Source organism: Podarcis raffonei, chromosome 7 (assembly GCF_027172205.1).
Source record: "Podarcis raffonei isolate rPodRaf1 chromosome 7, rPodRaf1.pri, whole genome shotgun sequence".
Classification (NCBI taxonomy): Eukaryota; Metazoa; Chordata; class Lepidosauria; order Squamata; family Lacertidae; genus Podarcis; species Podarcis raffonei.
In genome coordinates this window covers 42,440,663-42,456,253 of record NC_070608.1, presented here as the reverse complement: position 1 = coordinate 42,456,253, position 15,591 = coordinate 42,440,663, and the positions used below count along the sequence as shown (strand labels likewise).

At 41.0% G+C, this 15,591-nt stretch overlaps 1 protein-coding gene across 2 annotated transcripts; it reads right to left on the bottom strand.

Moving 5' to 3' along the window:
- Positions 1–1,054: 1,054 nt before the first annotated feature.
- Positions 1,055–15,496, bottom strand: B4GALT6 (beta-1,4-galactosyltransferase 6). 2 transcript variants are annotated; one of them, XM_053396312.1, is made up of 9 exons: positions 14,482–15,494; positions 9,429–9,545; positions 8,487–8,600; positions 7,341–7,465; positions 6,918–7,034; positions 5,374–5,561; positions 3,781–3,903; positions 2,696–2,797; positions 1,055–1,952 (listed from the first exon to the last, which is right to left on the bottom strand). In XM_053396312.1, exons 1-9 carry the CDS (start codon positions 14,594–14,596, stop codon positions 1,805–1,807), a joined length of 1,149 nt encoding a protein of 382 aa, XP_053252287.1. In that variant the 5' UTR covers positions 14,597–15,494; the 3' UTR covers positions 1,055–1,804. The 2 variants fall into 2 exon arrangements, with proteins under 2 accessions (XP_053252287.1, XP_053252288.1); XM_053396313.1 differs by lacking the exon at positions 3,781–3,903 and having other exon boundaries at positions 14,482–15,496.
- Positions 15,497–15,591: the final 95 nt, after the last annotated feature.

The following is a 15,591-nucleotide window of genomic DNA, read 5'->3' as shown; positions in this document are numbered from 1 at the left end:
AGCTGGCAATCAGAAGCACTGCTGCCACCAACTGTGGATGTTGAGCATAGCCATCATGACTAGTAGCCATTGACATCCCTCTCCTCCATACATTTGTTTAATCCTCTTTTAAAGCCATCTAAGTTGGTGGACTCGAGTGGCGCTGTGGGTTAAACCACAGAGCCTAGGACTTGCCGATCAGGAGGTCGGCGGTTCGAATCCCCGCGACGGGGTGAGCTCCCATTGCTCGGTCCCTGCTCCTGCCAACCTTGCAGTTTGAAAGCACCTCAAAGTGAAAGTAGATAAATAGATACCGCTCCGGCGGGAAGGTAAACGGCGTCGTGCACTGCTCTGGTTCGCCAGAAGCGGCTTAGTCATGCTGGCCACATGACCGGGAAGCTGTACACCGGCTCCCTCGGCCAATAAAGCGAGATGAGCGCCACAACCCCAGAGTTGGCCACGGCCGGACCTAATGGTCAGGGGTCCCTTTACCTTTACCTTTACGTTGGTGGACATCATTGCCTCCTGGGAGAACAAGTGCCACAGTTTAACTATGCACAGCATATAATAAAAAAATACATATGCTGAGGCTCTAAAGAAGTAATTTCATGTGGTATTAACTGCACTAATATAAGAATATACTAAATAATAGCACATAATATGGTGATCTTCACCCATTCCACAAAAACTGGTGAAATTAGAGAACATAGAGAATGCTCATTCTTTCTAGAGGTCATGAAGGAAAGAGTCTTAGGTTGTTGCAGAAAATGCACAGAACTATAAAAAGAGAAGCTTTTGACACTAATGCCAATTATTACGTGAGAAATCTTCAAAACATTCCCCCTTGGGGTAACTCCAGCTCCAGCGACTTTAATGTAAATAAATTTGAACCAATGGCAAATGTTCTGAAAATTTCATTCTGTTCATATTAAGTCTTTTTGCCATCATTCCCCTTCTATTATCACTCATTAATCTCTTCTAATGAGCACATATATCTGCACTTTCCATTGAGGAGGGAAGGAGTTGTTTTAAAAAGAAATCTACAAGCAGCAATATCTTAATAAATAGACTGATACCAACACTATTGGCACACAGTAACATCCTTGATGGATTCCCAAAATGTACATGCAATATGCATAAACAATATTATTTCAAGCATAATCAGGGAATCATGGCATTGCCTAAGTAATAAATAGAATAAAAAAATTAAAGATTATTCACAGAAAAATTAGTGGTAAAATCACGTATGTAGGTATATAGGAGCTCAAAATAGTTTACAACCATAAGCAGCAAATTGGTCCTTCATTGTAAACCAATCAAAGTCTTTGTCCAGAATTAACTGCTTACATGTTATCTCATGCCAATAAACAAAATCCAAGAGACTGAACACAAGTATTCTCAAGCACATACAGAACTCTTGAATGCTACCATGTTCAAAAGCATGTTAATTTAAAAGATATTTACATAACATGAAAAATATTAAAAACTTCATTTTAACTGTGATTTCTTGAAAGCATATTTCCTGGGTGAAAATGATTTTTCTTGGCTTCTAGACAAGCAACACGACTGTTAATTACAGCTGAGACGAGTGGTTTCTGTTGTGAAAAACGTACCCAAACAAGGCTTGAATAGTGTTGGTTTCATGACGTAAACATTTTAAGTAGCAGCCACTAGGCGGGTTTCTTTTCACAAACTGGCACAAAGTCATACATACAATCATTTGACTTCTTTTGTTAAGTCTTCAGAAATATCTGATGTGATGTCTTTAACTTGCAGTTTTAAATCAATATTTTCAAACGTTTGATCCATTTATTCTGCTGTTCCATTAATAATCTTGGACAGGAGCTAGTTCTGGCATAAGGTTTACTGTTACATTTGTGTACAATTTGCTGACTAAGACAGTAGGTGTATATAGCAGATTATTCAACCCATCAATGTACTGACGCTCTCGGGAATATCTTAATAGTTTATACCTGTGGAGAGCAAAAGTAAGGAGTAAAAGTAAAAGCTATGGAAAGTCATGTTTAATTGGCTACAATCTGAAAGTGATTTTCAGCCTTTAAACAAGCAGATAATTGTTTATCAAATGTAAACATATTCAAAATTAAAAAAACTTTGATGATATATGAACATACTTACACAGCACAACAACTTCAACAGTGCAACCATATACCTCTCTATCAGGAAGTAAGTCCTCTTGAATTCAATGGGGCTTACTTCCAGATATAGGCTAGTGGCCTATGGCTGGGAATATGTGAACACAAAATAAGCTAATGCTATTTAGAGCTTATTTTGACATCAGAACCAACCAATTCAAATCCTAGACCAACCATGGTGTTACTCAAGACATAAACCCCACTTGGATATTTGTCCACACACCCAAGAACAGGGCAGGTCCTGTCATGCCATCTTTATTGTGCTGACAGCCCTCCGTGAGTTTGAGTTCCACTCATGTGAAGAGGAGGAGGTCCTCTTCTTCTCATGAAAGATCACCACAGGAATTAGAACTGTGATCATTCAGGGTTTTAAATCGTATCTTCATCACACCGGGAATAACAATGGTATATATTCCACAATGATAAACCTGAGACATGTTTTGCATGTGAAGAAACTATATACATGAATAGTTGCAACTGTTATGTTTTGCAGCTAACAGCATAATATGCTGAAAACAAAGTCTCCTGTGAGCATTTTGACACTAAGTCATTTTTCTTACCGTCCTAAGAATTGAACTTCTCCTCGGTGATGATGAGGAATAGACTTATACTTCCCTAGCTCTCCTTCTGGTCTTGATACGTTGTATCCTACATAGTGAACCCTACAATTGAAATAGTTAACGGGTAAGAAAAACTTAAAATTTGTAAAGCCATTTTGACTGTGGTTGCAATCCTACGAACAATTTGCACAAACGGGAGTAAATCTTGTGGATGCAAGGTATCTTTGAGATATCCACCACAGTCAGACATTTTTAAACTGAACATAGCTTATCTGGTCAGCTATGCAAAACATCGGAATGTGCAAGATTCATCCTGCAACATGTCTGTTTGTCTCTGACCTATACAGAACATGTATGTCTTTATTTTTATTTATTTTTAAGCTGTTAGGGAAGGGTAATAAACTTTGATTTACTTGTTCACTCTCGGATTATACTGAAGATCACATAAATGTTTTTAGACAACCTACTAAAGAGGAAATGTCATGAGAGAAACATTGGAAAGAGTCTTTAAAAACACACATCTTCCAACTGACTGCAACTGCAAACTGGAAAAACAATAGTGAGACAGCAGGAACACTCAAAAGAATGGAAGAGTTTTCCAACATGCTGGCATCAGTTCCATCAGGCAGATCCAGTCACACTTTTCAAAACACGAGCAGATGAAACATTTCTTTTGTTTATAGCCTACTTATTAACTAAAGAAAATTCTCCCAAACATATTCTGAGCTTACTTCACTTTTAAAACTTATCCTTATCCTAGTTGTTTCTTTAAAAAAGACTACCATCTGGACTGCCTAATAGGATGCCTTGTATGTAGAATGTTGTGTGTTGTGCCCCATCCTCAGATTGCTTTATAATGAAGGGCAGCATATAAATTTTAATAACAAATAACTTAATAGAAAATGCTTTGATGTGCCATTAAAGTGATAGGAATTAGCATGATGTTAAATGACTGTTAGATACTAATTTACAAGTGTCTAATAGGCACCTGCACATCTGAATAAATCTTCTATCTCAATGCCAGAAGATAACTTGAAAGTCACTTCCATCTAGGCGATCAACCTATACATTCTATAAACACTCACCTATTCCAGAGATCATCATCTTCTCCACCCCATCCCCAGAAAGCATTTGGAAATCCATTGATTTTTTTGAATTGTTCTATTGTTAGTCCACTTACACCACCAAAGAACTCATTGTATGGAAGACTGAAAATGACAGCAGGCAAATTTCATTTTCTTTAGTGCATTTAGGTAAAAAAAAAATATTTCTTCCTACAACTTTCCACATTTGACAAACAATTAACCTTTTTGAAGAAATGAATACACCTTTTAAAATCAAAGCCTTCACAATTTTGTTAAATCAATTCAATAAACACAGAGGCCAAGTGTATTTCTATAAGATCATCTTACAGCTGTGTACAAACACACCATCTCATAGAAACCACACAAGGAAAACACTAACCACACAGTCAGGAGGTTGGATTTAGGCATATAAGTGTAAAATAAAGCTTTGGAAATATGGGCTGGGATTCATAGAATGGCACAACTAGCTCCATGAAAGCAGTGATGTTTTAGGAGCAGCCCCTATTCACATGTATTTAAAACAAAAATAAAGAGACTTTCAAAAGCAGGTTGTGATATGGCATGAGAATCTACTTTACAAAGCATAGGGGAGGAAGCAAAAATCATATTGGGTATGCACCTATAGAACCCAACCTTGCAAATGCAAGAAAAGAAGAGCAAGGAGGTATGATATAAAGCAGCTGAGCAATAAACATATGCAAGGTGTGAGGGAAAATGTAGGCTGAGAGCCATAGGAATAAAAGACAGCCATGGAGTAAATGGGCAGCTGAATCACAAAGACCAGGAGCTTTAGAAGATAGAAACTAAATCTGCCGTGGCCATTGCAAGATTAAGCCATGGGAACAGATTTTTAGGTAAGGGAGAAATGTAGTCAGAAGTGCATACATCACTGAGAAGAGATAGTTTTTTGTGATTTCATCTAGTAAGCAAGTTTTATTATGGGAGGGTTGTTTGTCAAAGAATGATAGGGAGTGACTTTCAGTCTATTTGCACAACAACGTAACTACATAGCTATGCCAATGCAATACATGTCAATAAGGTTAACAAGGAAACTTCTTAGAGAGCCCAATTTCATAGAAAGGAAACTGCCTCAGTAAAGGGCTAGGTAATAAAACTGTACATATTTTGTCAATTAAAAGTGTTTTAAAACCTTCACATTTGCAAGTTAATGCTGAACTTTTGAGATATGAGATGTACCTCAAAGTAGTTACAGTCCAAAACACTTTCACTGCCATATCCATATTTATAATTACCAAATTCTATGCCAAAGCTTAAAAACCCATAGTCATATATAGAAGATATACAGAATGCATGAGCCTTTTAATCCATAGATCATCTGCATGAACTGCTTAACTTTTGTTATACACATATACTAACTTTTCTGTTTTATACTGTTTCAAGGAATGTCTAGTAGTACTAAATTTAACCCATACTTGTGGGACAGCAGGAGGAATGACTGACTTAAATATTTATTTTCCAGTGTTGTGCCATTTCCTAATGGCAAAGCTTTGTCTAATTGTAAACATTGGTTATAACTATAGAGATTCAGAATGAATTTTCTACAATCACAAATTAATTGAATTCATTACTTACATGTACATATATTTGTCCAGCTTTGCGGCGAAATGTCGTGGCATCTCACCACATCCATAATAATTTCGATCGTTTTCAGGTAAGTGATCCACATCATGAAAAATTACACAGTCCCAGTCACCATCCTTCATGGCTTCTTTAAAACCAATGTTGAAGAGCATTGCTCGGTTAAATGGCTGTGTCCCAGTCTTAATAAGAGGGGGGGAAGAGGTTAAGGCTGTAATCCTTACCCAGGAGTAAGCACCTTTGAATTCTATGGCACTTCTAGGCAATATGGTTAGGATAGTGCTGTAAATGTGTTAAATAAGAACTGACATAAAAGGATTGACTATTGACATAAGCTAGATATATACAAAACTTTAACATAAAAAGTTTTCTTAATATATAACGTTTGCTACTTCATAGCAAACATCCCCCTCCCATAAAATATTTGAGAAGTCCAGGCCCCCCAAAGCTGATGGGCATTGCCATTTGAATGGTGTGTGTGACATGTCATGTGATTGATTGGGCAGGGCAGGGCTTACCCGGGACCCCCGCCCAAATATTTTAATCAAGTTGACACCCCTGGCTACATTCCTTCTAACAGCAGAGTAGCAGAAACATTGTTAAAGTCATAGTATGATATAATCATAAAATTGTAGAGTTGAAAGGGACCACAAGGGTCATCTAGTCCAACCCCACTGCAATGCAGGAATCTTTTGCCCAATGCCGATCTGGAACCCATGACCCTGAGAGAGACTCATGCTCTACTGACTGATTGATCACAGCTGATTTGGAACAACCCACAAAACCAGATATGCAATGCCACAGTTAAAATTATATAAACTAAGAGACAATATTTTGAAGCAAAAGAATTAGTTTTTAATTCACCTGATTAAAGGAAACATTTTAAGGGATTTTGCCCAAACCTTGCAAGAGTATTATTTCTTGGGACTCAGCTAAAAGGTAAAGGTAAAGGACCCCTGACAGTTAAGTCCAGTCTCGAACAACTCTGGTTGCGGCGCTCATCTCACTTTACTGGCCGAGGGAGCTGGCATTTGTTCACAGAGAGTTTTTCTGGGTCATGTGGCCAGCATGACTAAGCCACATCTGGCGAAACCAGAGCAGAGCACTGAAACGCCGTTTACCTTCCCACCGGAGTGGTACCTATTTATCTACTTGCACTTTGACGTGCTTTCGAACTGCTAGGTTGGCAGGCGCTGGGACCGAGCAATGAGAGCTCAACCCGTCACAGCACTCCGATCGGCAAGCCCTAGGCTCAGTGGTTTAGACCACAGCGCCAGCCGGGACTCAGTTACACAGCTGCAAATAAAACGTTTTAAATGTGTTGTAAAGTGCAATATACAAATCTGACACTAGATGGTGACAGTGAGCTATGCAAAATTCAATGTATTTTTCAAAACATTTATTTTAAAAAAGCATTTTCATAGCGTTTTTTATATGTGTGTAGATTCCACCTTGGAAACCATGATTAACATAGATACAATGCATTATTTACAATAATATATTTGAATTCATTCTAAAACAAATATAAAGCCGCTCACCTGTTCAACAACATAAAAAGCAAATTCCAGCCTTTGGTTTTGTAACACTGGTATCAGGTGTCGGAAAAATATTGGAAGATGTTCATGGCGATTCCGAAAAGGAATGAGTATTGCAACCTTCAAATACAATGAGTAAGTGTGTATAAGTATGTGTGCATTTGTTACCCTGCATCTATCATACATACAGTATTACTTTTAAACTACAGTTCAATGTCAGCTTCTGGTCTGAAAAACACAAATTATACATATACATAACATATACATTCTATATCATTCTGAAGATGTATTCCAGTATTGCAAAAGAAAAACCATGTCAAGACTGAGAAAATCACCTAGCTTTATTAGATCATGCTTCACATAGACTGAAACATTTAAGAAGTATTTTTAGATGTTAATAAAATATCATCTTCACCTTCACCTCACCTTCCACCGTGGTTTACAGTCCTTGGGCCTCCAATGACCACCTGGTTCAATGTCTAAATCTTTTGAAAATATCTTCTGAATTTCATCCAAACCAATTTCACTCATATTGACATCAATAAAGCCTCCTAAGTTGTGAAAAGAATGAAGTATTAATGTGAATTTAAAAAACCAACCTGAAGTTATTAATAATTATCACTTAAAATAGAACACTACTGTGATAAAACTAAAATATATAAACTCCATAGGTCAGGCATGGGGAACGTCTGAAATACGGGCCAAATTAAGTGTGGGGCAGGTAAAAATGCAGCTACAAAAGGAACAATTGGGAGCCTTTAAGAGCACTCCTTATTTTTCTTTGACATTTCTAATGTTTGGCAGCAAATGCAAGCCCTGCTAGAATTGGATCCACCCCAGAGCTTCCGAAAGCTTATTGCCACCAACTGCAACCCCCTTACAGCAGGGCTCTTCCTTTGCAGTCCCCATTTGAGTTCAAGCTATTAGTGTCATCGGCCCAGTCTTGTGGAACACTCTTCCAATAGAGATTCAACAGGATCATTCTATTTCAGAATGTTTCAATTTTGAAAGGTGGGCTGAAAACCTTTCTATTCCATCAGGCAATTTCCATAATAATTAGCTGATTTCTGATTAAAAAAAATGAAATCATATGGTTTTCACTGTATGGCCTTCTGTACGTATAACTTTTGTAAACCACTCTGATATTTTTCATGAATAGTGGTTTATAAATATTTTTATTAATTAATAAAATAAATTGTGGTTAATTGCAGCAATGGGTAAAAGTTCTCTCCTGCAAGATGACAGAATCCTCTAACTGAAAAGAACACTGCACCTGAATGCACTGCTTTCAAAAAATGAATTCTCGTAGCCAGCTCTGAACTGTGGTATGAACTTCCAAAACTTATTTTTCTACTAAACAGTTTTCATTATTAAAAATAAATAAATCTAACCTGTTTTTCTTCTACTTTGAGGATTCTAGTTATATAAATTATATCCATATTCATCTAAGAAATAGTTTTAATATAAATTATATCCATACTCATCTAGGAAATAATTTTAATACACTTTATTGAAGGAGACTATTTCAAAGCAATTTGTAGTAAAACAGATCATATGTCAAGGTGAACTTACTCATGTAGGGCAACTTTTCCGGACAAGGTTGGCTAGGAGAGTAAGTGAAATTTTCTGGAAGGTACATCACAGTTTGTGCAAGGTTATCACTTGAATTGTTGCCTTCAGGGTAATCTTCATAGAAAGAAATACAATTTCAATTTAAAAGAGAAAGAAAAAACAGAATTGTTTCTATGTTTATAAGGTAGCATTGCCATCTGCATATTATTTAATTTTAAAACATCTCTCTCATATACTTTCTGAGGAACTCAGAAAGATACAATAGAAAAACAAAATGCCAACGGAATGATAAAGGGTTATGTCCTGAGAATGATGTTGTTCAATATCTTTATAAATGACTTGGATGAAGAAGAGTTTGGATTTGATATCCCACTTTATCACTACCCGAAGGAGTCTCAAAGCGGCTAACATTCTCCTTTCCCTTCCTCCCCCACAACAAACACTCTGTGAGCTGAGTGGGGCTGAGAGACTTCAGAGAAGTGTGACTAGCCCAAGGTCACCCAGCAGCTGCATGTGGAGAAGCGGAGACATGAACCCGGTTCCCCAGATTACGAGTCCAGTGCTCTTAACCACTACACCACATCAACAATTTCCTTTCTATTAATCATCTGTTTCTGACATTACAATGTTTTTGGGGCCAGATTAAGGTTTTCTGATTGTCTGGACATTTTAAAAGGTTTACATTTGTCTTTAGTTTGTCTTTATTTGTTTTCAGCTGCTGTTGTTTAGTTTGTATTCTTCTATGTTTTGCATTTATTGGGTTCTATTCTTGCTGCTCTTATTCTATTCTTATTCCAATCTTATTGTACGCTATTCTAGGATCTATTTCATGGCCATTTTAGAAATTTTTACAATAAACAAAAGCATTGTAATCTACGGTTCACTCAACAGATGGTTATGAAAATGTTCTAAGATAAAAAATGAAAAGCATAACGTTCTTACCTGTGCCATTTAAAGTAGCATTTTTATTAGTGTACAGCCTGATCATATGCCCTATTGTTTTCACATTTTCTTTCAGCATTATACCTCGTGCTTGAACCATAAATAGATACGTATTTGCTGTTGAGAGATGAAATATCATTCAAAATTGGCTTCAATTTGAAACTGAAACTATAAATGTTACTCATTATTGCACAATTACATGATTGACAAATATAATAATATATATAGTCATTTCCAAATATAAATTAAGGCACTGAAAAAAAGGGGGAAAGCTGTGGAACCTCGATAACAGTTGGAAGTGAAATGTACAAAGTTCAATATTCAGTGTAGAGTACCTGTCTTTTTCTTCACTAACTCTGAAAAGAATCAATTAAATATGAGAACATGGTAATATATTTTTTGAACTTACTTTATGCAAAGGAAAGAAGGAAGGAGGAATTACTTATAAGCCTGACATCTGGCATCTCTCTGTTTTAAAAAGTGATGGATGCAGTCAGCATTGACAATGCTGGCACATTCTGCCAAATAATATACCGTATTTTTTGCTCTATAAGATGCACCTTTTCCCTCCTAAAAAGTAAGGAGAAATGTGTGTGTGTCTTATGGAGCGAATGCAAGCTGCGCAGCTATCCCAGAAGCCAGAACAGTGAGAGGGATCGCTGCGCAGCGCTCCCTCTCACTGTTCTAGCTTCTGGCTTAGCCACACACAGCCTCTTCAGGGCAGCGGGGAGCCTTCGTCCCGCTGCCCTGAAGAGGCTGCACGGCTATCCCAGAAGCCAGAACAGTGAGAGGGAGCCCGGCACAGCGATCCCTCTTGCTGTTCTGGCTTCTGGGATTCAGAATTTTTTTTTCTTGTTTTCCTCCTCCAAAAACTAGGTGCGTCTTATAGAGCGAAAAATACAGTATATGAAAGCAGAGAAGAGAGCCATACCATCAGATGTGCTTCTGCATGCCCCTGTATCATGATACAACAGTGACATTATAATGAGGAAGCATGAGAATATGAAAAGAGCCTGCTGAATCAGGCCAATGGGTCCCTCTAGTCTGGCATTCTGCTCTCACAGTGGTCAACCAGATGCTTATGGGAAACCTGCATAATAAGTTTGCCAACCCGCTGTCATGATTTCTTCTTATGCCATTTTATCTTCCCAAGAGAAAAAAACACATTGTTGCTTGATTTATGTGGCTACTGGCATGCCACAGGACAACCATGCAAAAGCTGGATATGAATCAGGCCCAACTGTACATAAAAATATTATTTACCCAAAGCAGCCTTTGTTGTAACATAAATTGTAAGAAGAACTCGAACTGTGTTTTCAGCTAGTTGAAATGTCAATGCTAGTATCAAGAATGCAAAATATCACATAAACTAGTTGGACATGTGTAAGTTTGGTCCATGTCATTTTAGATATCCTGTAATCCAGAATTATTATCCCGAATGTAAACATGGCAACAAATTTAGGTCTGGATTCAACTCACGAGTCATGTGAATGGAAGCCTGCACAAGGACTTCCATTAGCGTAACAGGGCTTTCTCCCCATTCCCCTGTGAGCCCCCTGCACACACACCTCAAATTAGTTTGAGGGGGTCAGGAGAACCCCCAGAACAGCACACAGTGGGAGGAGACAGAGGATCATTCCATCTGGCAAACTGAAACGCTTGTGCTGATAGAACTTTTGCCATAGCACTACAATGAATTTCTTCCTTAGTTACCACAGTAAAACACTTCAATATGGTAACCAAATCACACATCACAACCAAAGAAAATGTAAGGAGGTATTATAAAGTCATGAGGCTTTCACAACTAGATTATTGTTACTTAAATCAATTAAACTTGTTATTGCACCACTGCACTGCAGTTTAATCCACAGGCAGACATCCTCTAAGGAAACATATTCCCTTTGAAACCAACGTGAAATCAATTTTGTTCAATTAGTAATTAAAGGGTGCTGTATAAAGAAATGTGAACTTGATTTTAAAAATAGGTAGCCATTCCACAATATGAAAGTTCAGTGCAAGTAAATATTAGGACTTATGCCAGAAAAGAAAGATTCATTTTCCTACTGAACACTATGCACTATCATGAATACTGATACATCCTAAATCATATAGGATCTTCTCAATTTTATATTCTCCCTTTTTGAGACAAGTTCATATCCAAATCTATTTCCAGATTTCCTACTTAACTGTACCAAGAAGCATATGAAGTAATCACTTCTGTTTGAAGGTAGTTTATGTCCATTTTTTTAAAAGTGTCAACTAGTGGATGTTCTCCTGATGTTTGTTGTCCTCTACTGCAGGTGTGTAGTCTAATTTGTGGTGCTGGGCCAGAAAGAGGGGATTTTTTTTGTGTGCCATCCACCCCACTGCCCTTCAACCTTCCTAACTAAACTCACATAGCTTGTCTGACATGTGGTGCTGGAGAACCCTTTTATGGTGGTGTTGGGAAACTTAATATTCAGGCTAAGGCTGCCACAAATGGGCCAGCTAAGGACCACATGGCCTCTGTGACAACCATGGGGCTGTCTCACTGCATCAGTGGTCCAACAAATGTGGGTGGGCACTCTCAACCTAGTCTTGCCATAGAGCAGGTTGGGGGCTTGCTGTTAGTCTGTTGTCATGGGTGGATCATTCTCGGGTTGAGCTAAATGTAGTAACTCCACTCCGCAAGGGTTAGTTCACCCTCAAAGACCAATGGAACCAGATGGATTCCTGAGTGCCCTGGGGGATTTTCTGGCTGACATGGCTGGTGCCCCTTTCAAGGCTCTTGTCTTACTGTAGAATGATGAGAAGTAGAACCACCAAAACAATCACTCCTGAATGCCCTTGCCATTACTGTGGGGCATGTAGATCACTTTGGTATTTCAGGTACACAGGAGGATTGGTGACTACAGTCAGAGTTGGAGCCAGTCCAATGGAGGCATCTAGAGCACTGTCAGTTCCATCTATACTGGATCAGTTTAGATTACTGTACTGTGAGAAGGTGGCCCACCTTAGCTTCTCAGAGCTAGCCTTAGGGCAGTGTTGGCCAAACCTGGGTCTCCAGCTGTTTCTGAACAACAACTTCCATCATCCCTAGCTAACAGGACCAGTGGTCATGAATGATGGGAATTGTAGTCCCAAAACAGCTGGAGACCCAGGTTTGGCCAATACTGCCCTAGGGGATTGACAGGGTGGATCCATGGAGTGACAAATACTTCATTGGAGAAGGGAGAGAAAGAAATTGCCTTTAAAGAGACAGTGGAGCACCACCTCTTTAAAAAGACTCTCATCTAATATGTCAAAAGCCAGGCTAAACAGGTATTGCCTTCAGCACTCACCAAAAGCTGTACAAATAAGATGCTGGATGCACCTCTGTGGACAGTTCCACAACTTAGGCGCTGCTACAGAGAATTTCCTCTTTTGGGAGACCACATCCGGAACCAATATGGCCCCTCTGTTGATCTTAACACCTGAAGGGGGTCTGTAGGGAAGGAGGTGGTCTTTCAGGTATTTGGTGCCCCAGTCATTTAGGGCAGAGCTGCCCCAGACAGGGCAGGTGAAGCAACTGCTTCAGGCAGCAGAAGCCTCCCAGGCAGCACTCCCTGCCCTGCCACTTCCACCATCGGGGCTGAATTGGGGAAAAATTGAAGCCATTTTGGCCAAAATCTTTCCCAAAATTGTGCCATTTCTCCACCCATGTCAGATGAGGCAGGGTGCGTGGTGGCAGCAGAGCAGATAGGGCAGCAGGAGCCAAGTAGGTGGTGCCAGGAGCAGCAGCAGCAGCAAGGCAAATTGGAACTTTCCATTTCACCTCAAGTAGTGAATTGGGATGCGCCACCCCTGATTTAGGAATTTAGGAACTAATGAGAGTACAGTCGTACCTTGGTTCTCGAGCAGAATGCGTTCCAGGAGTCTGTTTGACTCCCAGAACTGTTCAAAAACCAAGGTGCGGATTCCGATTGGCTGCATGAGTGTCCTGCAGCCAATCAGAAGCTGCAGAAGCCACGCCAAATGTTCAGCTTCCCAAAACCGGAACACTCACTTCGTTCAAGAGCCGAAACATATGAGTTCCAAGGCATTCGGCAACCAAGGTACGACTGTACCTTGAAATGAGTCCAGAAGTGAAATGGCAACCAGTGCAGCTGTTTTAAAACAGGAGTTATGAGAGATCTAAATGGAACCCCACCCAGTAATCTTGCTGTTGTAATTTGGACCAAGTGAAGTTTTCAAATCATCTACAAGTGGATTAAAGTAGTAGATGTGGCCACAATATTTTTCGCAGAAGGAATTGTTTTTAAATGACTGCTATAGAGTATTTGTGTGGAAAGGCTGAGAACTCAGGCTTTATAGAAATAAAATGTAAAATTGTCCAAAGCTCTCTCAGCATAATTGCATGGACTGTTCGCATTAGAAACTATGTCACAAGCACTGTCCAACACACTCCCATAACTCACAAGTCTTACATATTCAAGTGTCATAATGAGCAGAAGAGTGGATCGGATTTCATCACCAACTAGAATTACAAAACGGATTGCAGGTAAAACTGGTATTTTCTTTTGTTAGAAGCCCTACTCCTGTAATAGCATGTTATAACAGACAAGTGTGCATCTCTCACAACACAAGGACAAGAACAATCCATCCCTTTGAAAACATATGTACTTCCAAAATGCATTTATTGACTGTGTACACACAGGAATGTTTGACCACCGTATGCTTTGCCATTCACCCAACACAATGAAACTGCATCAGTGTAGCATGTCAATTTATGAGTTCACACTTGTGCATTTCTCACTCAACACCTGCAGCATCAGGTAATAATGACTTGCAAGTGTGAGATCAGCCACCACAAGATCAAACAACATAGACTTTTTGATCATCGGCTCCTAGTACAATCTCAAACATAATGTTTTTCAATAGAGAATCGCATGTGAGGAGGAAAGAAAAAACACGCATGTGCACATGTATGAATGAACCAAGTCCCTGGTGAATCCTTGGAGCCGTTTTGGAGCGACATGCCCTTTAATCCCACCCACCGACCTTGAAAAAACGCAAGCCGGGGATCCCTTCTTACCTATTCCGGGTGCCACATAAATGAAATACAGGCAAGAGGAGGAGAAGGAAAAGAAGAAGAGAAAGACGAAAATCGAGCGGTTGGAGACTCGCAGCGCCTTCGTAAAGAGAGACATCCTCCTGTTCCGGGGCAGAGAGGCAGGCCACCCCCCTCCCTCCCACCGGCTGCAAGTGGCGGCTGCGCTTCCCAGGCTTGAAGGTGCAAACTCCACCCCCACCAAAATGAAAATAAAGAAAAAGCAGGCTGCCCACAGACTGGATGCCAAGCCAAACCACCAGCTGCTAAGACAGACCGCGATGCCAAGAGCGAGGCCTCGGGAGAGCGGGAAGCCCCACCAGCGGGGACGGACTCCCAGGCATGGTCAGCGGGGCGAGGGTATCCCACACAGGATGGGCCAACCTGGGGACGGAGAGAAGGTCCGGCGCGCTGGGGGGGGGCACAGAACGAAGCGGAGGGCGGGGAGGGGGGCAGCGCGCGCCACCCCAAAGGGAGGCGTCAAGGAAAAGGGCGAGCGCCCGCAGCCGTGAAGGGAGGAGGGCGATGCTTCATGACGCAGGTGAAAGACGCTGAGGAAAGTGGGAGGGGGTGTCGTTGTGGTCCCTCTAGGCCGCCCCCACCTCCCTGCAGTCCGAACTTGGCGCTCCCCCTGTGAGGCGGGAAGGAGAGGTGTTTCAGCAACGCCTCCTGAGGGGAAGCTGCTGCCGTTTGGCTCCGGGTCCTCTCAGCCCACCGGAAGCCCCCGCTGCTGGTTCCTTGGCCGACGCTGCCCGCCTCGCCATCCTGCCGCAGGCTGGGAGCGTTCGGGCATCCCTAGCCGCTTTCTCTCCGCTCGGCTTGCTGCTCTTTCCCTTTTCCCGAGGACCGCCTCCTCCCACCAGCAGGTCTCTCTCGGACTGCGGCGGTGGAGGGAAAGTGCGGGGTGCCCGGGGTGGCGCGCGGGGGGGGGGGGCTCCACGGCGTGACGAAGGGGAACTGCAGAACTCCGTGTCGCGCGGGTGGCGGCGGGGGATGATGGGGGTGGGGAGCGCGCGCCGCTCACGCTCGCGTGGGTTGGAAAGGCGGGCGGGTGCGAGGAAGGAAGCGCGCGCCGGCCCGCTCCCCGGGCCAATG